This window comes from Pongo pygmaeus, chromosome 5 (assembly GCF_028885625.2).
Source record: "Pongo pygmaeus isolate AG05252 chromosome 5, NHGRI_mPonPyg2-v2.0_pri, whole genome shotgun sequence".
In the NCBI taxonomy this organism is placed as follows: Eukaryota; Metazoa; Chordata; class Mammalia; order Primates; family Hominidae; genus Pongo; species Pongo pygmaeus.
In genome coordinates this window covers 32904620-32930565 of record NC_072378.2, presented here as the reverse complement: position 1 = coordinate 32930565, position 25946 = coordinate 32904620, and the positions used below count along the sequence as shown (strand labels likewise).

The window sequence follows — 25946 nt, the reverse complement described above, 5'->3', positions numbered from 1 at the left end:
CGCAAATTGTGTCATTTCCAGAGAGGAGTAACCATGGTGATGAGGGGAATCTTTTGAAGGAACTAGAATTGCTACACAGTATCTACCACAAAGTCTATAAAATGTTGCCATTCATTAAAAGAAGTAGTCTTACTGTTTTGCACAGCCATGAATTAAAGGGACAAAAATAATTTTAGTATAAGGGACATAATTCTTTTTAGAAATTGAATGTGAGGTAGTATAATACAACGGTAGAGCTTGAGGGGTTTGGAATCACATATATAATAACTTGGTTCAATAGAGTTGACAGAACAACTCTGCTTTAAAATAATTAATATTTTATGTGAAGAGTGTTCAATCCCTCATTCCTGGCTCCCATTATGATTTCCTCATTTGTTTGAGGCTATGGCCCTTTACTATTCCACTTCTCTTGTTTTATCGTAAAGGGATATATAAGACGACTTTGCTGGCCAGACGCACTGGCTCATGCCTGTAATCCCAGCACTTTGGGAGGCCGAGTTACTATTTACTAGCCTTGCATCCTTGCAAAAGTTGTTTAATCTCCATCATTTTATTCTCTCCACTTGTAGAGATGAAAAGGGCATTTTCCTCACTCAGCTAATGTGAGAATTGAATAAAAATACGATGTATGGAAAGCTCTTCGTACAATTCTGAGTACAAAGCAAAATGCTTAAAAATTGCTAAGAAATTTTAGTCATTTTTATTGCAGCATGGTGAGTATCCCATCCCTAGAAACACTAAGGCACATAAGGAATGAGTGCATATCAGAACTGTGGTAGGGTGTGAATTAATGCAGAACTTTATCTCTATAGTTGCACTTTGAAGTCCATTCTGAATCTTAGATGCTACATTTATATAAATATAAAGCATAATAACTATCTAAATGTAGAATTACATGTTTAAAATTATATGATTACATCAGCTGATGTAATTCATAGATTTCCTTAGGGTTCTGTTTCCTGAACATTCTGTAACGTATTAGTTAGCAAAGTCTTTTTTTTTTTTTGAAACTGAGTCTCACTGTATTGACCAAACTGAAGTGCAGTGGTGTGCTCCCGACTCACTGCAACCTCTATCTCCCAGAATCAAGCAATTCTGTCTCAGCCTCCCAAGTAGCTGGGATTACAGGCATGCGCCACCAAGCCCACCCGATTTTTGTATTTTTTTTAGTGGAGACAGGGTTTCACCGTGTTGGCCAGACTGGTCTCGGACTCCTGACCCCAAGTGATCTGCCCACCTTAGCCTCCCAAAGTGCTGGGGTTACAGGCATGACCCACTGCGTCCTGACAGCAAAGTCTTCTTATGTATTCCCTTACGATAAAACAAGAGAAACACAATAGTAAAGGGCCATAGCCTCAATCAAACAAGAAAATCCTAATGGGAACCGGGAATGAGGGATTGAACACTCTTCACATAAAATATTAATTATTTTAAAACAGAGTTTTTCTGTCAACAGCTGACTTTGAGTCCTTGATCGATCTCTCAGACCCATGAATACTTGGATTGCACAGTTGACCTTATCACATTGTTAGGGTAAGTGTTATACAAAGGCATCTTCAGACCCTCCATTGCACATAGGTGGCCCCTGCAAGCCCCTTGCCTGTGTGTGTTCCGGTGGTGCCACTAAACTTGGGGGCAGCATCAGGAGTTACACTTGAGAAAACCCTTTTTACTAAGATTAAATTATTAACAAACTTTCCATTTCCTTTAACTTATTAGAGACATCTCTACCTGTAAATAGGTATAGATTACACTCTCCAGTCAACAGCTGTCATTCTGTCATATCATCAGATACCCAGGGCTGCTGCTCCTTGAGGCATCCACAGAATCATATTTTCCAGTATTGAAAGACCTGAAAGATCACGGTGCCTTCATTTCAACTGTGAGACATAAAGTAATTTTCACAAATCTACAACAGTAAAATATAGTGCAACAGGACCAGATTAAAGGTCTCCTGATTTGCAACCATGTTCCCTCCATCTCCTTTACTCCTAAACACACTCACACACTCACTCCTGCAAACAGTTCTCTTGTCAAGCGGAAAATGAATGCTCTTACAAGGCTCATACTTGTGAACACATCACTGACCAGCACAGAGCTGGCTAACAATAGCTCCCCAATTAAAGTGTTTTACATGCAACTGGTTCAAACCTTTCAAGTACTAAAAACAATCCTTTAAAGAAGGAAATTCTGTTTCAGAAGAGGCCCTTCATACAGCATCTCTGACCAGCAACTGATGATGCTATTGAACCCAGATGCTGATTCGTTCTCCAACACTGGATTACCCAATCCAGCAGCAAGGGGTTCATAGTTCTCCTTGAGTGAGACTTGCCTGCTGCTCTGGCACCCAGTCCTGTCCTGTTCTCCAGCATGGTGTGTCTGAAGCTCCCTGGAGGCTCCTGCATGGCAGCGCTGACAGTGACACTGATGGTGCTGAGCATCCCACTGGCTTTGGCTGGGGACACCCGACGTAAGTGCACATTGTGGGTGCTGAGCTACTATGGGTTGGGGAAAATAGGGAGTTTTGTTAACATCGTGCCCAGGCCATGTCCCTTAAGAAACTGTGACGTTTTCTTCAGAGATTACCCATCTTTATCAATGGATCCCAGATTATTTCCCCACCACAAAAGGAGCTTGGCTACTTGCCCTCTCCATGAGACTTGTGTAAGCGGCCTCCATACAGGTCATTTCTTCTCAGATCTCCACCAATAAAGCCTTAGCATCACATGTCCTCAGGGTCTTTAGAGGATTTAGAAATAAGGATGCTAAAATAAATTCCCCATACAGCACTTCCCTTTATTATATTGACTTATGTCAGACAAAAGGAGGCTTTTTCTGAAAATTTTGTGGAAGTCAAGGGAATTCAAAGGGTCTCTCCTAGACGATCCAGTGTTATGTCCTCCACAGGACCTGTGGTGTTGGCCCCTCTTCCTCATATGTGAGGATGGAACCAGTGGCCTCTCCATTATCTCCTTTCTTTTCTTTCTGAACTCCAATGTTTATAAAGCCTGTATCCCTGTAGCATATGTAAGTTCTCGGACAGAAGTTATACTTAGTGCTCGTTCTTTCTTCTGGGGAAAAATCCCTGAAAGTGAAGCTGAGATCTTTAGTACTTGGAGTCACCTTACAGATACAGAGCATTTATGAGGTATTCTTTGGTGCCTAAGGAACTTAAGGCATCCTCTGAAAAACTGGCCCAAGTTAGTGTTTATTATGAATCTTTTTTAACCTTTCTATACTTGTTTCTCTTGCTTCTCCTACATGCTGTAACTAGACATGACAGAAGAGATTTAACTAATGTAGTATAAATTATATGAAATTCTATTTTTGTAAGTAAAAAAAATCAAACATCAGAAATTTAATAATGTTCAAACTATATACTCTGTGTAGGGTTACCGAGACAATGTGGACATTGTTCACGTCTCATAGGGCTGAAAGTCAATGAGCAAGTCCTGGAAACTCATTGTCTTACTGAGGTCTTGTCCTAAATTTCATAGGTTCACCCATCATGCCCTCAGCTTTCCTTAATTAGCCATGTCTGCTTACCCCTTCCTCCAGTTTCTCTCCATTTTTCCCCAGCTATGTTGTCATCATTTCCAGAAATCTCTAAAGCTTGCACAGATCTTTAGCACTATGAGATCCATTGAAAGAGATAAATTTTTTCTTTTTGAGATACGGCCTGGCTCTGTCACCCAGGCTGTAGCTCAGTGGTGCGATCGAGGCTCACTACAACCTCTGCCTCCCATGCTCAAGCAATCCTCCCTCCTTAGGCTCCAGAGTAGCTGGGAATACAGACAGGCAACCATGCCCAGCTAATTTTTGTAATTTTGGTAGAGATGAGATTTTGCCATGTTGCCCAGGCCAGTCTTAAACTGCTGAACTCAAGCAATCCTCCTGCCTTGGCCTCCCAAAGTGCTAGGATTATAGATGTGAGCCACTGTGCCCAGGCAAGAAGAGATGACTCTCAATAAAAAAATTTCCTTTTTCTGAAATCACTGTTTCTTTATCCGTGAATTCTTCTTCCAACTAGAAGGAGGAGAAAGAAGAAGTTTGCCTGTATTTCTCACCGGGAGGAGAAGGGGTCTAGTGTGACATCAAAATGAAAGAGTTCTGGAGCTTGAGCCCCTTCTTGCTTTCCAGGATCCCCACAGTGATCAGTTCCCAACGCTGGTTTATTTGTGTAAACCACACTTCTTTTTCTCAGCAGCTACTGTGTACTGGGCTCCATTCTAGGTTCAAATCATTCTATTTGATTAAGATAGAGAGGGTCCCAACTCTCATGGAAGTTACACAAGAGTAGAGGAGACAGACACTAACCCAGTAAGCATTTCACAAAAAAGAAAATGTTAGAGAGTCATAGTGCACTGAAGAACAGACATCAGGTTTGTGAAAAAGAGAGAAATCGATTCACCTACTTTAGTTCATATGTTTAGGGAGCTCTACCTGAGACAGTGACATTCAGCTGAGACAACAAAATAAGTAGACAGTGGTGAAGATCTATGGGACGAAATTTACAGGGAGACCGAATCGGGGGAAAGCCCTGGTGTGGGAAATTATGTGGAGGGAGAGAAAGAAGGCTAGAGGGGCTGAGGTATAGAAAGCAAGGAAATGCAGTGGCAGAAGATGAGGTAGGGCACAGCGAGGCAGTCAGGAGCCTCATCATATTAGGCTCTGATGTCCACGGTAAAAAATTTGAATTTTATTTTATTTTTTATTTAATTAATTTTATTTATTTATTTATTTATTTATTTATTTATTTATTTATTTATTTACTGAGATGGAGTCTTGCTTTGTCGCCCAGGCTGGATTGCAGTGGTGCGATCTCAGCTCACTGCAAGCTCTGCCTCCTGGGTTTCACTGCAAGCTCCTGCCTCAGCCTCACGAGTAGCTGGGACTACGCGCGCCTGCTACTGCGCCTGGCTAATTTTTTGTATTTTTAGTAGTAATGGGATTTCACCGTGTTAGACAGTATGGTCTCCATCTCCTGACCTCGTCATCCGCCCACCTCGGCTTCCCAAAGTGCTGGGACTACAGGCGTGAGCCACCACGCCCGGCCTATTTTATTTTATTTTTTTTTTGAGACGGAGTTTCGTTCTCGTTGCCCAGGCTGGAGTGCAATGGTGCAGTCTCGGCTCGCTGCAACCTTCGCCTCCCTGGTTCAAGTGATTCTCCTGCCTCAGCTTCCCAAGTAGCTGGGATTACAGGCACCCACCACCATACCCGGCTAATTTTTTTGTATTTTTAGTAGAGACGGGGGTATCACCATGTTGACCAGGCTGGTCTCGAACTCCTGACCTCAGATAATCTGTCTGCCTTGGTCTCCCAAAGTGCTGGGATTACAGACATGAGCCACCGCGGCCAGACTGAATTTTATTTAAATAGATATGAGAAGCTGCTATATGGTTACTAGGAGAGTCAATTTATATTCAATTCTTTTTTTTTTTTTTTTTTTTTTGTGATGGAGTCTCGCTCTATTGCCCAGGCTAGATTACAGTGGCACAATCTTGGCTCACTGCAACCTCCGCCTTCAAGGTTCAAGTGATTCTCCTGCCTCAGCCTCCAGAGTAGCTGGGACCACAGATGCATGCCACCACACCTGGCTAAGTTTTTGTATTTTTAGTAGGGATGGGGTTTCACCATGTTAGCCAGGATGGTCTTGATCTCCTGACCTCATGATCTGCCCCCCTTGGCCTCCCAAAGTGCAGAGATTACAGGCGTGAGCCACTGCGCCCGGCCTATATTCAATTTTTAAAACTAATTCTAGCTACTCTGTGGGGATTGGATTGTTGGGGTTCACCACTGGTTAGGAAGAGTATTTAGGAGCACAGCAGGGAATTCTCCAGGGAAAACAGGCTTGTGGCTTCATGGAGTGCATTAGTGATAAAGACGGTGAAAAAGATAAAGTGGACAGACTTGGCATGTATTTTTACTTAGCTTGTTAAGGAATTACTGTAAAGGGGGTAGAACAATCAAGCTTATTCCTAAGGATTTTGTTTTGACAAATATGTGGGTGGTAGTGTTGTTTATTGAGATAGGAAAAACTATGGGAGGAAATGATTTGAAGTGGGTGGTTGGAAATGAAAGTTTTGTTTAAATTTGAGATGATTTATTGACATTTATGTGGAGCAATCAGAAGGTCAATGGCATTTAAGAGACTCATGGTGAGGCTAGGGCTTCAGATATTTATGTTGGCGGCATCAATACATGTAGTGTGTTAAATTCCAGAGAGTGGAAGAGGATACATAGGGAGATGGATTGTGTGGAGAAAAAAGAAGAAGGCACAGGCCAGCAAATGGGGCTGAGAAAGAGCCCAGGGATGTTGGAGAAAAACCAAGAGAACATAATGCATGTAAGTCAAGGAAAATAGACTTTTTTCAAGGAGAAGGGAGAGGCCAATTGTGGTGAGTGCCACTAAGAGGAGGGGGAAGTGAGAACATGACAGAGAAGCAAGCGCTGGGTCTGCTGGAGTTGATATTTGCAGTCAATGGAGTATCCAGGGTGGAAACTGGATTGGACCATTTGAAGAGTGAGTAGAAGTGAGGACGAGGTTAAGGTTGACTGTTTTGAGTAGAGAGCTTCGGGGAACGACTGTGCTCTGGGTTCAGGGAGCCAGCTGAATCTAAAGGAAAAGGCTAAAGAAGCTGAAGAGAAGGAGGAGGACCTGTGAACCAGAGATGCTCAGTCATTATTAGCGAGGAAATACTAGAGAACCCCGGTGTGCAGTGACGACTACTCATGCAAAACGTCACACAGACAATATTTAACACAGCCAGTATTTCACACAGCCAATGTTTATTAGTGACATAGCATATACCCGTTATTACTCTAGGTCATGAGAATGGAGTGATAAATAAAATGAATCCGGTCACCATTGGTATATGCCATGTAACATTTTGCAGTGACTGTGTACCAGGCCTATGAATTTCAGTATTCAATTTCTATAATGATCCTGTTGTATCTATGGTGTTTAAAATCATACATCTCTGGAATCTAAAATTGAGAGGTTATAAGTAAAACCCAGTATTACAAATTCATTGCTGGAAATCAGATTGCAGTTTAAATCTGAGCATATAGAAAGTCCCTTTCTTCTATGTCAGCAGATGCCTTTTGTGTGAGGTTTAGGTATACTACATTATTAGACATAAGCTAGTGTTTCTGCCCTATGTTTTCAGAATGACAATTCTCTATGAAACTAATAGAAGAACAGAAGACAATTGCAAAATCATGATGAAGACACTAATTGCTTTAGAATTAAGGAATACAAAAAATAATGTGAGCTGCAGTTATAGGGATCATAAAAGTTAAAATGGGAATGTATTTGAGTGTTTATTATGTGATCAGTGCTAAGAAGAGTCATCATTTAATTTTACACTTAACAGTAATCCTGTGAGGATTACGCTATTATTAAATGCATTTGATAGAGTACAAAAAGGCTTATGGTTGGTAAAAATTGACCCAAGTAGAAGAGATCATGTTTTTATTCAGGTTTTCTGATTCTAGAGTTTGAGAGTTTTTCCATCATTAGTGAGTAGTGACTATATTGTGTCTGAATTATTGACAGAATTTCTGATATTCATATGTAACAGGTTGTTTCTTAGAGTGGGGACAGAGATGCAAGGGCTGCTAGTTCCAATGTATAGGAGAAACTTTCATTCATTTCGCATTTATCACTTTAAAAGTTCTGTATGTCTATAATGGTCATGTGTTGAAGAACACAAAGAAGTATTAAATCACTCCTTCTTCTGAGGTTTGACTAGCAAGTTGGCCTGGGGTTACCAAATAAAATACATGTTCCTAGTTAAATCTGAATTTCAGATACACAACCATGATTTCTTGCAAATCCAAATTTAAGTGGGCATCCTCTGGTTTTATTTGTCAAATCTGTCAACCCTAAGTGGGACACATGGACATGGATTACAGTGCTAACCATGCAAGCCACAGTGACAGCAACTTCACACATATTTATTTTTAACTTTCTCTCTGTAAAGAAAGTGCTTAGATAATTTAGGGATAAAAAGATAGACATTGTTTGATCCAGGGCGCACACCTCTCTGCCACCGTTTCTAAAGGGCAAAGGGAGATTTCCACAGGTCTTGCTCACAGTCTGGGGACCTGCTCATTTTTGCAAACTGTCTGTATGAGAATGTCATTTTCTTGGTTTCCTCCTTTTCGAGGGGACTTGACTACAAAACCAAGAGTTCTGCCTCTGGCCAGGGCTGGTAATTTGATGCCTGCTAGTACTGTTGGGAGTGGGAGACTGAAAGATATGAGTTAGTTGGGGCATTTAACGGGAATAAAATAGCTGTGGTTGTGGTTCATTACTACAGATAATTAGTGGACCAGTGGCAGAGAAATTAAGAAAAAAGATGATGTGAACAATAAATGATATGATTAGTGACTGCTTGGTAAGACAAGGAAATCATTAAATCTTGGTTCTCATCAAGTTCATTTCTGGAAAGATAGCACTGTACTGGGACCAGAATTCTACAAAACATTCTTTTTACATAGGACCAAGATTTTCAACAAATATTTTTCAATACAATTCTCATCTGCTCCATAACTAATAGTAGCTTGTTGAACACAGATTTTTTCAGATGGTTCACACCTGTGGTTCTTACCCAGGGATAGTTCTCCATCCCTCCCATCATCCTTGGGGAACGGTGGCAATGTTTGGAACAATTTTTGGTTGTCACAACAGAGGTTTCTTCTGATATTTAATGAGTAAAAGCCAGGGACACTGCTAGAGAACCTACAATGTTCAGAACAGCCTCTGCCACTAACAAAGAATTATCTGGTCCAAAATGTCAATAGTGCTGAGGCTGGGAGCACTGGTTCACACTGTGCTCTTTCTGAAAATTCTAAACTCATATCTGTAATACAGTCACCACACAGGTCAGTTTTTTATGGTTTATTTTTGCTTGTTTCATTATAAACAATTAGATAGTTGCATAAATTCAACCACTTTCTTGTTGAATCCATTTAGTGAATGCAAGCTCAATATTTTCATAGTTTTTGCCTTATGCAGTATTTTTCAACATTTTCATGTGTTGTCAGTCATCACTATCTCTATTAACTTTCAACAACTTGCTCTTGTAAGTCACAAATAGTGATGCTGCTGAAATTATTTCTCACTAACATACCTCAGATTTCTTTAGTGATTCTACATTTGATACTATTCACAATGTAAAATACTTCTATTTATTCATTTCACTTTTACCCAAGGATTATTTTTAAGTTATTTTTGTCATTTTCACACTTCAAACATAAAGACAAAAACATCAAAAATATATACAGTGTTTTACATATGTGTATATTTTCACACATATATGTATGTATGTTTATATGTATCGAAACTACAGAAGCACATGTCACCAGTAAGAGCTCTGAGACACCTTTGAACACTTACCCTTATCAGATGAGATTTGCCAAATGAGTTGTGGAAACAAGTTTTTTTAACTGAATTTCTGACCTTTGTGGATTTAGAAATGCAAAGGAAGGTTTGTGGACATTCACAGGGATCATGGTTTTATTCTCCTTAAAACTCTTCCATACTTTACCATTGTCTTTAGTATAAATCCAAAATCCTAACACCACCCACGAGGCTCTTCAATACCTGGCTTCTTGTGATGTCTCCAGGCTAACCTTTTACCCTCCTTCCCCTCAGCCTCTCTGCTTTAGTGAACTTTATCCTAGTTTCTTGAAGAAGTTCATCAATTCAAGCTTTTGTACATGGGATTTCCTAAACCTGAAATGTGCCTCCCGTTTTGTCCAAACAGACACACAGGCTCCACTCTGCCCCCTGGCTCACACCTGCTTAACCTGTCAAGTCACATTTGAACTGTCACCCTTCAGAGGGTCCTTCTCTGGCACCCTAATGTAATTGAGATCATCCTATTATTCTCTGTTCTAGAACTCCACACTTCCGACATTTCTCATTCCTGTCTAAGCTCTTGTGTGTTTGGTTTTTGACCATCAAGTTCACTGCTCTTTAAGCTCCCCCAGCGGAGTGGAGAGGTCTGTTTTCCCGTGTTTGGGTTCCTAGAGGCAGCGCAGGCCTGGCACAAGGTCAGCACTAAGGAAGTGTTCACAGGATGAACGCGGTGGGAGCTGTTGAAGGAACCGGTAAAGCGTGTGGGATGAGAGAAGGAGCAGAGAATGTCTTTGGGGTGGAGGCTCCCAGGAGGAGGCGGCGCGGGCTGCGGTGCTGGGCGGATCCTCCTCCAACTCCTGCTTGGAGTTCTCCAGAACAGGTTGAAGGCAGGAGGGAGGTCCCAAAAGCCTGAGAATCAGAAGGGGTTTTCCCGCATGGTCCCCCAGGCCCCCGTCCGCCTCAGGAAGACGGAGGATGAGTCCCTGGGCTGCTGGTGGTGGGCGTTGCGGGTGGAGCCGGTTAAGGTTCCCAGTGCCCGCACCCCGCCCAGGGAGCCGCGGAGGGCGGCGTCTCTGTCAGTGTCTTCCCCGGAGGCCGCCCGTGTGACCGGATCCTTCGTGTCCCCACAGCACGTTTCTTGAAGCAGGATAAGTTTGAGTGTCATTTCTTCAACGGGACGGAGCGGGTGCGGTTCCTGCACAGATACTTCTATAACCAAGAGGAGGACGCGCGCTTCGACAGCGACGTGGGGGAGTACCGGGCGGTGACGGAGCTGGGGCGGCCTAGCGCCGAGTATTGGAACAGCCGGAAGGACATCCTGGACCAGAGGCGGGCCGAGGTGGACACCGTGTGCAGACACAACTACGGGGTTGGTGAGAGCTTCACAGTGCAGCGGCGAGGTGAGCATGGCTTGGGGCGGAGCCTGAGTCCCTGTGAGCTGGGAATCTGAGTGTGTGTGTGTGTGTGAGAGAGAGAGAGAGAGAGAGAGCGCCATCGGTGAGCATTTAGAATCCTCTCTATCCTGAGCAAGGAGTTCTGAGGGCACAGGTGTGTGTGTGGAGTGCGGATTTGTCTGTGTGTCTGTTGTGGGAGGGGAGGCAGGAGGGGGCTGCTTCTTATCCTTGGAGGCCTCTGTGGGGAGGTGACATGGGAGGTGGGTGCTGGGGGCTGTACAGAGAGGAGACCTTGACTGTCTCGTGTCCTCAGAGATGCAGGGAAGGGAAATGTAAGGTGTGTGTGGTTGGGGTGAAGGTTTAGGGGAGGAGATTTGAGGGATATGGAAGGTTTGGGATAATGTGAGGAGGCCACTTCCGGACAGTCCCTGGCACACACCCTTCATGTAATCTCTGAAATAAAAGTGTGTGGTGTTTGTGTGTAAAAGCATTAGATTAATTTCTAGGGGAACTGAGGAGACCTCTGAGGCACCTCTGAAGCTTTTTTAGGTCTAAATTTCTTGCTAGTTTTTTGTTCTTTTAGTGTGTATGTTTTTACATGGTAGAAATGACTGTGAAACTAACTTTTTGAATTAAAGTTTTAACACAGTTAATATTATACTGCTAATAGTTTTCTAGTAGTTACATATTATTCTTTTATATATAATAGTTGTGACACAACTTACCTCACTTTCTCCTTTGTTGACATTCTCCATTATTATGACATTCACCAAAAGCTGAAATGTATGTTTCTGGTTAATTTTTAATTTATTTTTTATTTGTAATTCTTCTGAATTATTTTGACCTATTTATTGGCCAATTATAATTACTGGTCTAAGAATTCCCTATTGTATTTGGTAGGTAATGGACATTGATCTACTGTCTAATATCTCAAGGGCTTAGTATTTTTTTCAGTGACTTTGTGGGTTCTTTGTACTGTAAGATTATTAACACTTTATTGATATTTGATTGAGCATTTGGTCCAGTTTGTGGTTTGTATGTTGATTTTGAAAATTCTTTTCCATGTTAAGAATTTGAACATTTTTATTTAATAAAATATATTGCAAAATTTGTATTAATGATTTACAATGCATCTTAAATCTACCATTTTGTGGTATTGTTGTCTCCAGGTTTCTCCTTCTGAAAAAAAAATTGTACTTATTGAGAGGATGCTAGTGTCAGGGATTTTCCTGGGCATAAGCACCCCAAATAACGAGTTCCAGACACTGCCTTAATCCAAACGTGATTCTGGAAAGAAAAATCATTTGACAATGATAGGCCTAATAATAATTATGCTTCTGTTGCATGGCAGATGCATTCATCAGCTAAATGGAAATATAAGAACATTCAAAACTAAAATGATGTTCCTTAATCCTTCCCTCTGCTTTAGGACTCATGCTTTTCTAGGAACGTAAAAATTTGGAGAATCATTTCTGTCTGTCCCACCTTCTCAGAGGCAGAACCATTTCTGCGGTGTTCTAAGGTGTGAGTGCATGGTGGTACTATTCCTAAAAATTCATACTGGGTTTCCTCATGTACCCAACTCTATCCCTTTATCTATCCACATTGCTTTAAATCATATTTTTCTGTCATGGTGTACAAGGATGGTAAATAGGTGCCAAGTGGAACACCCAAGTGTGATGAGCCCTCTCACAGTGGAATGGAGTGAGAAGCTTTCTGACCTCATAAATTGAAAGCTATCTTCAGTCATTGTTTTATATATTTTACGTAAATTAATCCTCATATAACCCCAAGAGGTAAATTAGTATAATTATCCTTCATTGTAGGTGACAAAGTTGAGACACAGAAGAATCAAAAAACTCTTCCAGGATCAACCAGTAAAAGGCAGACCTTGGATTTGAACTGGGCAACCTGGCTCAGATATCAGTTTTAATTGCTACACTCTGTACTTTCAAAGATTTGTAAACACTTGGACAATGCATGCCAATTTCAAGCTATGAAAAAACAAACACAATTATTCACAACATCTCTCAAATCTAATGGGTCCTCACTATCAAGATTAATTTCCAGGCTGATAACACTGTAAGGCCACATGGCCAGTTGTGCTGGAGGCCTGGTCAAGGTCAGAGCCTGGGTTTGCAGAGAAGCAGACAAACAGCCAAACCAGGAGAATTACTCTGTTTTCCTGACTCATTCCTTCTACCTTTTTTTTCTCCTAGTCCAACCTAAGGTGACTGTGTATCCTGCAAAGACTCAGCCCCTGCAGCACCACAACCTCCTGGTCTGCTCTGTGAATGGTTTCTATCCAGGCAGCATTGAAGTCAGGTGGTTCCGGAATGGCCAGGAAGAGAAGACTGGGGTGGTGTCCACAGGCCTGATCCAGAATGGAGACTGGACCTTCCAGACCCTGGTGATGCTGGAAACAGTTCCTCGGAGTGGAGAGGTTTACACCTGCCAAGTGGAGCACCCAAGTGTGACAAGCCCTCTCACAGCGGAATGGAGTAAGCAGCTTTCTGACTTTATAAATTTCTCACCCACCAAGAAGGGGACTGTGCTAATCCCTGAGTGTCAGGTTTCTCCTCTCCCACATCCTATTTTCATTTGCTCCATGTTCTCTTCTCCATCAGCACAGGTCACTGGGGATAGTCCTGTAATAGTTTATAGAAACACCTGTACCCCCTGGGGAATCAGTCATGTCTGAGAGGCAGGAGAGGCTGTCCCTCTTTTGAACCTCCCCAGGATAGCACAGGTCAGGGTCACCCGCTCTCCCCAGGCTCCAGGCCCTGCATCTGGGTCTGAGACTGAGTTTCTGGTGCTATTGCTCTGAGTTATTTGTTGTGATCTGGGAAGAGGAGAAGTGTAGGGGCCTTCCTGACATGAGGGGAGTCCAATCTCAGCTCTGCCTTTTATTAGCTCTGTCACTCTAGATAAACTACTTAAACTCATTGAGTCTCAAGCTTTCTCTGGATCAGATGTTGAACTCGTGCCTTACATCAAGGCTGTAATATTTGAATGAGTTTGACGTCTGAACTTTGTAACTGTTCAGTGTGACTTGAAATCCTTTTTTTTCTCCGGAAATGGCTAGTTATTTTAGTTCTTGTGGGGCAGCCTTTTTCCCCATTTTCAAAGCTCTGAATCTTAGAGTCAATTAAAGAGGTTCAATTTGGAATAAACATCACTAAACCTGGCTTCCTCTCTCAGGAGCACGGTCTGAATCTGCACAGAGCAAGATGCTGAGTGGAGTCGGGGGCTTTGTGCTGGGCCTGCTCTTCCTTGCGGCAGGGCTGTTCATCTACTTCAGAAATCAGAAAGGTGAGGAGCCTTTGGTAGCTGGCTGTCTCCATAGGCTTTTCTGGAGGAGGAAATATGGCTTTGCTGAAGTTAGTTCTCAGTATACGAGTGGCCCTGAATAAAGCCTTTCTTTCCCCAAATGGCTCTAATGTCCTGCTAATCCAGAAATCATCAGTGCATGGTTACTATGTCAAAGCATAATAGTTTGTGGCCTGCAGAGACAAGAGGAAGCTTAACAAGTAGGGGTCCTTTGGTTTGAGATCCTGGAGCTAATTAAGGAAGAGCCACTAAGGCTAATGGAATTACACTGGATCCTGTGACAGACACTTCACGCTTCATGCGTCACATGGTCTGTTTCTGCTCCTCTCTGCCCTGGTTGGTGTGAGTTGTGGTGTTAGAGAAATCTCAGGTGGGAGGTCTGGGGCGGGGACATTGTGTTGGAGGACAGATTTGCTTCAATATCTTTTAAGTGTATATCTTCTTTCTCCCAGGACACTCTGGACTTCCGCCAACAGGTAATACCTTTTAATTCTCTTTTAGAAACAGATACGGCTACCCTAGTGAGAGGTGAAGGCAGGTGGACTTCTGGGTTGGGTGGGAACTTGGAGAACTTTTCTCTCTTACAAGAGGTTTGGAAAATGCACCGATCAGTGCTCTGTAAAAACACACCAGTTGGCTCTCTATGGCTAACTAGATGTTTGTAAAATGCACCAATCAGTACTCTGTAAAATGGACCAATCCGCACTCTGTAAAATGGACTAATCAGCAGGACATGGGCGGGGACAAATAAGGGAATAAAAGCTGGCCACCCCAGCCAGCAGTGACAATCCGCTCAGGTCCCCTTCCGTGGTGTGGAAGCTTTGTTCTTTCGCTCTTGACAATAAATCTTTCTGCTGCTCAGTCTTTGGGTCTGTGCCACCTTTAAAAGCTGTAACACTCACCACGAACGTCTGCGGCTTCATTCTTGAAGTCAGTGAGACCACAAACCCACCGGAAGGAACAACTCGGGACACACTGGAATGATGGTAGAGGTGATAAGGCATGAGACAGAAATAATAGGAAAGACTTTGGATCCAAATTTCTGACCAGGCAATTCACACCAAAACTCCTCCTCTCTGCTTAGAAAAGTCCTGTGCTCTGCGGAACTATTGGCTCTGGGAGACTCAGGAAATTGTTTTTCTTCTTCCTGGAGTGCTTTCATCTGAGCCCTTGAAAGAGGGGAAAAGAAACTGTTAGTAGAGCCAGGTTGAAAACAACACTCTCCTTTGTCTTTTGCAGGACTCCTGAGCTGAAGTGCAGATAACCACATTCAAGGAAGAACCTATTGCCCCAGCTTTGCAGGATGAAAAGCTTTCCCACCTGGCTGTTGTTCTTCCACAAGAGAGGGCTTTCTCAGGACCTGGTTGCTACTGGTTCAGCAACTGCAGAAAGTGTCCTCCCTTGTGGCTTCCTCAGCTCCTGCCCTTGGCCTGAAGTCCCAGCATTGACGGCAGCGCCTCATCTTCAACTTTTGTGCTCCCCTTTGCCTAAACCCTATGGCCTCCCGTGCATCTGTACTCACCCTGTACCACAAACACATTACATTATTAAACGTTTCTCAAAGATGGAGTTAAATATCATCTGGTCCATTTGGCTCTAAAGACAAAAAATGAAAAGAAAAGAAAAAGGGAAGATTATTTCCCAATAGAATAATGATTTTCATGTATATGTCATGAGTGTGTGAGGTAATGCATATGTTAAATAGCTTGCTTTAGATATTCCACACTATAGGCATATATCAAAACTTCATGCTGTACAACATAAATATACTATACAATTTTTACTCATCAATTAAAAAAGTAATGCTAACGTTTAAAAAGGTAATACATAAAAACTGAGAACAGACTGTAACAACTGAAACAAACTTGGCAAACATGAGATGAGAAACCAACCAGCAAGTCAATCAGAACTCTTTCTTCCCCCCGTCTACAATATTTTGTATTTATAACTGTAAATTAGTGTATAGTGTCTCACTCCAGAGACTTCAATAATGTAGTGTTATCAAAGGACTTGTACAGATTTCAGAGAAAGACGCATTTAGAAGACAGAGGGTTCTCCATTATGTTCTATCTGAGAGTCAGTATGAAATGTCAAATCTAAAAGTACATAATTCAGAGGTCTATTTCAAAGTAATAATCATTTGAACATAATTTCTCCACTGTCAGAGATGACCGTTATTTTATTTTCAATCAAATTAAAAGTTGTTTTTATGCATATTTTATTTTTAGTTATATGTTACTTGTACATACGTAGCAGTACAAGTACATATAAATCCTGTAAGAGTATAAATCCTATAGAAATATATTAAGCTGATAATTATGTCTGTTCTGTTTGATCACAGAGTTGCAACAAATAGGCCTCATTTCCTAAGTTGAAGAAATGATTTTCTCATTTTATATGAGACTTGTGTGGAATTACAAGGTAGAACCAAAATGTGTGGATTGAATATTTCAAGGAAGATGCGTTCTGCTGCTAATAGCAGGAAATCCCATCTAGTGAGCTTTATTTTTCTTTAACCCATGATCTCACATTGCTGATAGATCCAAGGCTGGGCATCTCCAGGGTTGCTCAACTCAGCAGGCCAGTGGCATCACCAGCGATCCTGGAACTTCATAGCTCATCTCTGTCACACACAGCATGTCAGCTTTCCTGCGATGGTCGGAGGACCCCTGCAGCAGCTTTAGGTTTCTTATTCTTTCACAGCAACTCCCAAAGGCAGGAAAAAGATAGTCCTTTTTCCTGTGTGCCTTTATAAGGGGCAACTAAACTGTTTCCAGAGTGTTCCCAGTACCCACTTTCTCATACATTGGAATGACCATGGGATCACACAGGCTCAGACAAGACAGGATGCAACCTTTGCAGAGTGGGCCTGATGCACATGGGAAGAAAAGGAGCAAAATCATATATTTTTAAAAATAAAGAAATGGTGGATGGAGTAGCAGAAATTGATTTCAGGGTAGGGAAATGATAGATTGTGGTACTATCAGGTTGTAAGTATTTGAGTTAACTTCCACAAGAACACCTATAGATTCCTGATAGGCACCCCCAATTCAGGGTTTTGGGTCTTTATATGTATATATGTGTGTGTGTATGTATATATGTGTGTATATATATGTATATACATATATACACATATACGTATATACGTATATATATGTGTATATACACACACACACATATATAGTTATTAAATGTCAGCCATTAACTCAATTACAATAAAACAAAAAAGCAAACAGGATTGTTTTTAGAACTCAATTAAGTATGCTGACATGTTATTTTGTGAGGTCAATATTTTTTCCAGGGAAATTGTTGAAAAAAAGTAGAATAAGGAATGACTAACTCTATAAGGCACTAAAACATACCATACATTTACTTTTAAAAATGCATTTGTTACCAATTTTTTAAATTAAATATGTTAGTAAAACAGAGTCTAGAATTAGAAACAGAAAGAGTTGAGATTTCATTTCAGTTTTTGTAAGTTGTATTCCAAACTCATTTCTTTCACTAAATAGATCCTGGATAAATAAAACTTGAAACACAAAGAGAAAATATAAAATTACCAAGACAGATGTTATTTCTAATACTATCATCATCATTATAATTATGTTTGAAGACAGACTTTCTAAACCCTTATGTGTTGCTGGTGGGAGCGTATGATTTTACAAATACCTGGTAATTTGGCAATTTCTTAAAAGGTTTAACATATGTTTGCCCTATGACCCAGCAATCTCATTCCTTGGAATCTACCTAAGAGACATAAAAACATATGTCCTCACAAAGATATGTGTTCAAGGGTTCAGAACAGCCTTAGCTATAGTAGGCCAAAACTGAAAACAATCCAAATATCCTTCAACTAGTAAATAGATAAATAAAATTCTACTACATCTAGGCAAGGCAATATCATTCAACAATAAAAGGGGGCACAACTAGACTCATCTGGCAGGGGAGATACCATGAACATGAGGGTAGTTTTCCCAGGGCAAGTATCACCCCTTGCACTGTGGATGATGAGAGATTACTTAATGGGTACAATGAATGTGAATTGGGTGATGGATACTGTGGAAACACCGACTTCACCACTATGCAATCTATGCAGGCAACAGAACTACACTTGTACCTTATAAATTTACACAAATTAAAGAAGACAAAAAGAAATGAAAACACAAAATGATGATACATACTACAAAACTTGTGAACTTCAATAATGTTAACTAAGAGAAGGAAATAGGACACAAAAGATTACATGTTGTACGATTTCATTTACTTGAAATACCTAGAAAAGGTAAATTTATAGACACTAAAAGCAGATCATTGGGTGCCTAGGGTTTGGGGTCTCAGTGGAACTTAACTATAAATAGAGAAATTTTGGACATGACAGAAATGTTCTAAAACTGGATTGTTGTGATAATTGCACAAATCTATTAATTTAATCAAATCATTCAATTTTACATATACAATGAGTGAATTTTGTAGTACGTAAATTATGCTTTAGTAAACCTGTTAAAATAATTCTTTTTTAAAAATAAGACTTTGTAAGCAAGATAAAATCCAGAAGACACAAATGAAAAAATATTTGAAGAAAATTACTGATTTATTTGCATGAAGACAATAACAAAATTAAAAGAAGTATATGACGCTCAGGAAAAATTTTGATCACATAAGGCAGACAATGGGCTAACTTTCTAATGAAAAATTGTTAACTAATCAATAGATAAATTCATAGAAATGCCATAGATAATTGAGCAAAGGATATAGACTCACTATAGAAGAGAATATTCTAATAGCCAATAAATATAAATATTTGCTCAAACTCACCAATGAACAGAAAAATCCAAATTCTAACAGCAATGTAATAAACTATTTCTCCCACTCCAAAATTGACAAGTACAATGGTTTGTTTTAAAATCAAGAGTTTAGAAGATTCTAAGGGAATAGACTCTCATATTATTAGGATTTTGAGTTATGGCAGTGTAGCAGTATCTATTAAAACTCAAAATACAATTGTTACATGCTGATGAAAACAACAAAAATCCCATTCTAAACATCTGCCTTAAAGAACAATCCTACATGAGCCCAAGGAGACATGAAATTGGTCGTTGTTGAGCCACGGTTTGGAATAACAAAAACATTTCCAGATTCAAAAAGAAAAATTGATTAATTTGTCTTGATTACAAAAATTTTGTACATCCTAAAAACTATGCAGCATGTGAAGTGACAGCACACTGCAGGATGACACTTGGTGCTGTGTGGGGCACTGTGAGCATAGATTGGTGTAACCCTGTGAGTAGTTGGGATAATACAGTATTTCCACTCTAGGTTGTTACAGTCTCGGGAAATTCTTCCTCATATGTCCATGATGACATATAAAAAAATGTAACAGGGGAGAAAAGAAACATTCTCTACATTTAGATAGAAGAAAGGTAAACTGTGGAATAGCCATAGAAAGGAATAATATTCAAGGCTTTAAGTAAATTATGTAGGACTATCAACATGGATTGGAAAAAATCATAAACCATAATGTCAGGTAGGAGGTGGAAAATTACAAGAATTGTCACTGTTACTATAAGAGCAAAAAGATATATAGACTAAACTAAATGGATAAACTGGAAAATAATCTTATCTTTAAAATTTTAACCGGCCGTGGATCAAAAAGCATAAAAATTCCAAATTCCAGAGATGAACAAATTCCACTTAGATGAGCAGGGACAAGTGTCCTCTCTTATTCTTTGGTCCATCTACTGAATCTTAACATGGGTGGAAAATTGAGCCTGGCTGAGGAAGGGAGATTGTGAGGGAGTAAGGACAAACTAGCTGAGTTGTAAATGGCCCCATAGGCTTGTGTGATACACTACAATCTATAGAGGCCCCCTGAATAATATATATCTACTTTACCCTGCCAGCTGATTCTCCTTCCAGACCTTTTTCTGACTTCATGCTGGTGCTGTGGGAACTAGGGAGGTGGATAGAAGACAACAGACATCTCTGTAGCTTTGTGCAAACAAAGATCAGGAAGGAAATCAAGATAGGAATGATACTTTCAACCATCTTGACTTAGTTGGCACTTAAAATTGACATATAAATTGACAACATTTGATAACTACAGAATATTTACTTTTTTACATTGCACAAAGATTATGAAATAGAACAAATACTATGACTATAAAACTAGTCTCAATTACTTTCATAAGAATAAATTCATACAGAGTATATTCTCTGAATGCAATCTTAACAAATTACAAATTAGTAAGATTGAGAAAACTGCCCAAATTTTTGGAAGTAAAATAATACATTTCTAAATAATCTGTGGCTTGTCAAAGAGGAAATCAGAAGGAAATTAGAAAATAATTTTAAATAAAATAATACTAACTTGAATTTTTAAAGTTTTCGAGATGAAACCAAGGTAATCCTTAGAGAAAAATATTTAGTTTTAAATGCCTGTATTATAAAAGGATAAATATACAAAAATCAAAGGTGTAAACTTTTAACTTAATAATTAAAAAAAGCAAATTTAAGTTGGAAAAATTAGAAGAAAAAAGCAAAGATGTGAGGAAATCAATAACATTATTTTCTTGGTTTTGTTTTCTATTTATGATAGAGCATAATTGTGTTAGTCCATTTTTACATTGCCAGAAAGAAATACCTGAGGCTGGGTAATTCATAAAGAAAAGAGGCTTCACTGGCTCAGGGCTCTGCAGGCTGTACAGGTGTGGTGCTGACAATTGCTTCTGGTGAGGGCCTCAGGAAGCTAACAATCATGGGGGAAGGAAAGGGGAGCCCGGGTATCACGCGGTGAGAGCAGGAGCACAGAGAAAGTGGGGAAGAGTCGCACTTCTTTAAACAACCAGATCTCGTGTGAACTGAGTCAGAACTCACTCATTACAGCTAGGATAGCACAAAGCCATTGATGAAGGATCTGCCACCCGACCAAGATACCTCTCACCAGGCCTCACCTCCAACAATGGAGGTTACATTTTAACATGAGATCAGGAGGGGACAAGCATCCAAACTATACCAATAACATAATTGGTTTAATGTATACTGACTTTGGAATCAGCAACATTACTTAAATTTACTTATTAAATCTATGAGCTTATCTATTGTTTTTATTTTCTAAGTACCTGACTATGTCAAGAGTTAATAATGACCATTTTACCTGGATGCAATTATTATCTCTTTGATATATTTTTCTTGCCATTATCATTGCCTAACTCCTCTAGTACTCCACATATGAAGGAGACAGTTTTAAATATTTCACTGCTGAGGCCAGTGTGTGCAATCGGGTAGCTATCATTTCTCAGATTGAGAAATATCTTTTTAAAACAAGTTTGAAAACAGATTTTTTAAAAATTAAGGCCAAGTGCTGAATTCCGTCAAACCATACTTCATAACTATCAAGGTGGTTGCATGTATATTTTCCTTCCTTCAGTTAATGTAGTGAATCACACTAATTGATTCTCAAATGCTTACATAACCTTGCATTTCAGGAATAAACTCCACTTGGTCATGATGTAGTAGCCATCCTTTATATCACTGAATTCACTTGGCTAATATTTTCTTAAGAACTTGGCTCATAAGAGTTATTGGTCTCTTAATTCCTATTTGTTGTAGAGTTCCCTTCAGGTCTTGAAGTAAAGTTTACACAGATCTCATCAAACGTAACTGCAAGTGCTTTTCCTTTTTTCAAATATGTTTGAAGTTTGTATAAAGTTAGTGTTGTTTGTTCCTTAAATATTTTAAAATAGTTAGTGAAGCTAGATGAACCTGGGGTTTTGTCTTGGGAAAGCTTCATAGAATGGGCTTACTTTCTCTATGAGATATGGAACTCTTCCTATTTTACGTTATTTGTCAGCTTCAGTACATTGTACATTTTGAATAGTTTATTCATTACATGCACAGTACATTGTACATTTTGAATAATTTATTACATGCACATTTATTTTTGTAAAGTTATTCATAATATTTAGTATTATTTCATGCTGATAAATCTGTAAGACTATAATAAAAGGTATGAAATTTGTGTCACTGGAGTCTTAGAGGGAGATGACAAATGGATGATGCCCAAAGAGTGTTTGAAGGAAGATTGACTATTTTCCAAATTTTGACAAAGACTTAAATGTAAAAATTCAAGAATCTGTGCAAACCCAAACGAAAATAAATCCAAAGAAATTTATGCCAAAAAAAATCTCGAAAGCAACAAGAGAGAAATGAAATCTCATGCACAGGAGAAAATAAATTAAATGACAGTGGATTGCTCATTAGAAATCATGCAGACCAGACAGAAGTGGCACAAGATATTTTAATGGCTGAAAGGAATGTTAACCTAGAATGTATATCCACTAAAAACATTATTATAAAATGTTCTATCATGACATTCTTTTTTCTTTTTTTCTTTTTCTTTTTTTGTTTTTGTTTGTTTGTTTGTTTTTTAGATGCAGTTTTGATGCATCTAAAAAAAACCCAGGCTGGAGGGCAGTGGCATGACCACGGCTCACTGCAGCCTCTACCTCCCAGGCTCATGTGATCCTCACACCTCAGCCTCCTGAGTAGCTGGGATTACAGACACACACCACCACGCCTGGTTAATTTTTTGTATTTTTGGCAGAGACAGGGTTTTGCCATGTTGCCCAGGCTGGTCTCGAATTCCTGAGCTCATGGGATCTGCCTGCCTTGGCCTTCCAAAGTGCTGGGATTACAGGCATGAGTCACCGCGCCTGGCCATGACATACTTAGAGGAAGGAAAATCAAGAGAATTTCATGCTAGCAGACTTATGTTAAAAAAAGGGCTAAAGGAAGTGCTTGAACTGGAATAGAAATGATAATGGAAGAAATCTTGGACAATCGGGAAAAAAGTAAACAATAGATGAATAAAAATATGGTTAGATACAACAGACTTCTTCAGTTTTGTAAATTAATTTGATGGTTGAGGCAAAAATTACAACATTGGCAGATGTGGTTTTGATGAAAGTAGAGAATAAAATATACATATTACACATGCAGAAGTGGAAAGGGATATAAAGGAGGTAAAGTTTCTACACTTTAGTCAAATTGGTAAAATGTCAGCACCAGTAGACTATGATAAGTTATGTTAATAGACAGATAAATCACAAAAACTATACAATGAGATACACCAAAAAATGACTGATTTAAAAGTGGAATTCTAAAAATTGCTTAAGGAACACACTGGAAAATAGGAAAAGAAACCAGACAAGAAAAAAACAAAGGAAACAAAAAGAAAACAAAAAGCAGATGGCGGTCATAAGAGCTCACATATTAATAACTGCATTACATGTAAAGTGTGTAAAGAGACAAATGTCAGAGTGAAAAGCAGTGACTTCGACACGCTCCCTATAAGAAACTTACTGCGAATATTACGTGCCCATCTTCCCTTGGCTTCCGTGTGACTGAGGTGGCAAAAGGCTGCTGTGTCAACACTGCCCTGAGCGTGCGCACACCCAGCCAGTCTGTGACAGCACTGGGGCTTTGCCCAACTCCACTCTGAGATCAGAGTGGGCACCCGGGACCCGGGTGAGACCAAGGGAGAGGCCAGAAAGTGGGAGCAGACACCCCCAAGCCTGCATGGACACGGGGGCCTTCTCAGCCTCGAGGGCGTGGAGTGTAGAGAGGCCTGGATCCTGCTGCCTGCGGGGAAGGCCGGGAGGGCGAAGCTTCCAACCCATTCCATGGAGCCTGCAGGTATCCCCTGTCACACCTTCTGGCAGCCTGGGGTGGGCAGCTCCCCACGCTGGGCCCAGGCCAGCATGTGAGGCAAGGGTGATGTCTCTGCAAGTTATTCTCCTAGCACTCAGGGTGCCTGGGGCTCCCTCTCGCCTGGATGGGGCGGCGGAGGCACCTTGGGGAACAGATCACAGCCCCGGCCTGGCTGTCAGGAGCATCAGGCTCGGTCACCATCCGCGGGGACAAAAGCCTGGGGGGCCTCAGGCAGAGCCTCTTACTGAGGGGCAGGAACTGGGCGCCCTCGGCAGAGTGGGACAGTGGCCTTGCCGTTGGCCGGGTCCTCAAAGTAAGGCCACTCCCACATCCCACCCCAGGCCACTGAAGAGTGGCCCCAGCTCCATGCCCTCCCCACAACTGCAGGGTGAGAGCAGCAACGCAGGAGTGGTGAAGGCTCTGGGCCTGGTGGCGGTCCCGCCGGCTGCTCAAGGGTCGGGGCAGTGCAGTCCGCTGCCTCAGTGACACGAGGCACAGGGGACATGGGGCACAAGGGTCCCACCACGGCCACTGCTCCCTCAGTGGCTCCTGCCTCCACCACTTGCAACTTCCCACTGCAGCCGGCCACTCTGGACAGCTCGCCACTGCCAGCATCACCACCATTTTATCCTGAAATACTAAGGTGAACCTTAGCTGGTTTTCCCATATTACTATCATCACAATTAGTTTCTTCTTTTCACAATTTGTTTCTTTTTTTGTGTTTCTTTTTCTTTTCTCCTTCTTTCTGAAGGAGTATGATCTAGTGACTGAGCTTGAGGGGTATATAATTTGGTTCAATCTATAGTGTACCATTTACTAGTGTATCTTTGCAAAAGTTGTGTTATCGCCATCGTTTTAGTCTCTCTACCTGTAAGCATGAAAAGGGTGTTTATTTTACTGAGCTGATGTGAGAATTTAATAAAAATATGAGGTATAGAAAGCTTTTAGTACAATTCTGAGTACAAAGTAAAATGCGCATTTTTATTGCAGCATGGTGAGAATCCTGCTCCTGGAAACACTAAGGCACGTAAGGAAGGAGTGCCTCTCACAACTGTGGTACAGTGTGAATTAATGCAGAGCTTTATATGTATAGTTGTACTCTGAAGTCCATTCTGAATCTTAGATGTCACATTTATATTAATATAAAGTATAATAATTGTCTAAATGTAGAATTATATGTTTAAAATTACATGATTACATCAAATGATGTAATTCATAGTTTTTCTCTAGGGTTCTCTTTCCTAAACATTCTGTAACGTATGAGTTAGCACAGTCTTCTTATATCTTCCCTTATGATAAAACAAAAGAAGCATAATAGTAAAGGTCCATAACCTCAATCAAATGAGGAAATCCTAATGGGAACCAGGAATGAGGGATTGAACACTCTTCACATAAAATATTAATTATTTTGAAACAGAGTTGTTCTGTCAACAGCTGACTTTGAGTCCTTGATCAAAGGACTCCTGAATACTTGGATTGCATAGTTGACCTTATCACATTTTTTGGGTAAGTGCTATACAAAGGCACCTTCAGACCCTCCATTGCACATAGGTGGCCCCTGCAAGTCCCTTCCCATGTGTATTCTGGAGGTGCCACTAAACCTGGGGGCAGCATCAGGACACACGCTTGAAAAAAAACCTTTTTTACTCAGACTAAATTATTAACAAACTTTCCATTTCCTTTAACTTATTAAAGACGTCCTTACCTGGAAATAGGTACAGAATACACTCTCCAGTCAACAGCTGTCATTCTGTCATATCATCAGATACCCAGGGGATGTTGCTACTTGAGGCATCCACAGAATCACAGCATTTCCCAGTATTGAAAGACCTGAAAGATGGCAGTGCCTTCATATCAACTGTGAGACATGAAGTAATTTCCCCAAATCTACGACATTAAGATATGGTGCAATAAAGACCAGATTAAAGGTGTCCTGATTTTCAACCATGTTCCCTCCATCTCATTTACTCCTAAACACAGTCACTGCTGCAAATACTTCTGTTGTCAAGTGGGAAATGAATGCTCTTACAAGGCTCAAACTTGTGAACACATCACTGACCAGCACAGAGCTGGCTCACAATAAGGACCCAGTTAAAGTGTTTTACGTGCAACTGGATCAAACCTTCCAAGTACTAAATTAAAAC

The 25946-nt window shown here is 40.5% G+C and overlaps 1 protein-coding gene across 1 annotated transcript; it reads left to right on the top strand.

The window, feature by feature from the left end:
• Positions 1-1437: 1437 nt before the first annotated feature.
• On the top strand, positions 1438-15663 carry LOC129039458 (HLA class II histocompatibility antigen, DR beta 5 chain). Its single transcript, XM_054493240.2, has 7 exons — positions 1438-1533; positions 2200-2470; positions 10501-10770; positions 12984-13265; positions 13966-14076; positions 14547-14570; positions 15334-15663. The coding sequence occupies exons 2-7, from the start codon at positions 2371-2373 to the stop codon at positions 15345-15347; spliced, it is 801 nt and encodes a 266-aa protein (XP_054349215.2). The 5' UTR covers positions 1438-1533; positions 2200-2370; the 3' UTR covers positions 15348-15663.
• The last annotated feature ends 10283 nt before the right edge of the window (positions 15664-25946 follow it).

What these genes read in the sequence shown, in the direction of transcription:
- LOC129039458 (XM_054493240.2), top strand. Translation starts at nt 2,371, where the DNA reads ATGGTGTGTCTGAAGCTCCCTGGAGGCTCCTGCATGGCAGCGCTGACA. An exon ending in TTTGGCTGGGGACACCCGAC is followed by an intron (nt 2,471 to 10,500) that starts GTAAGTGCACAT and finishes GTGTCCCCACAG; the next exon opens with CACGTTTCTTGAAGCAGGAT. An exon ending in CTTCACAGTGCAGCGGCGAG is followed by an intron (nt 10,771 to 12,983) that starts GTGAGCATGGCT and finishes TTTTTCTCCTAG; the next exon opens with TCCAACCTAAGGTGACTGTG.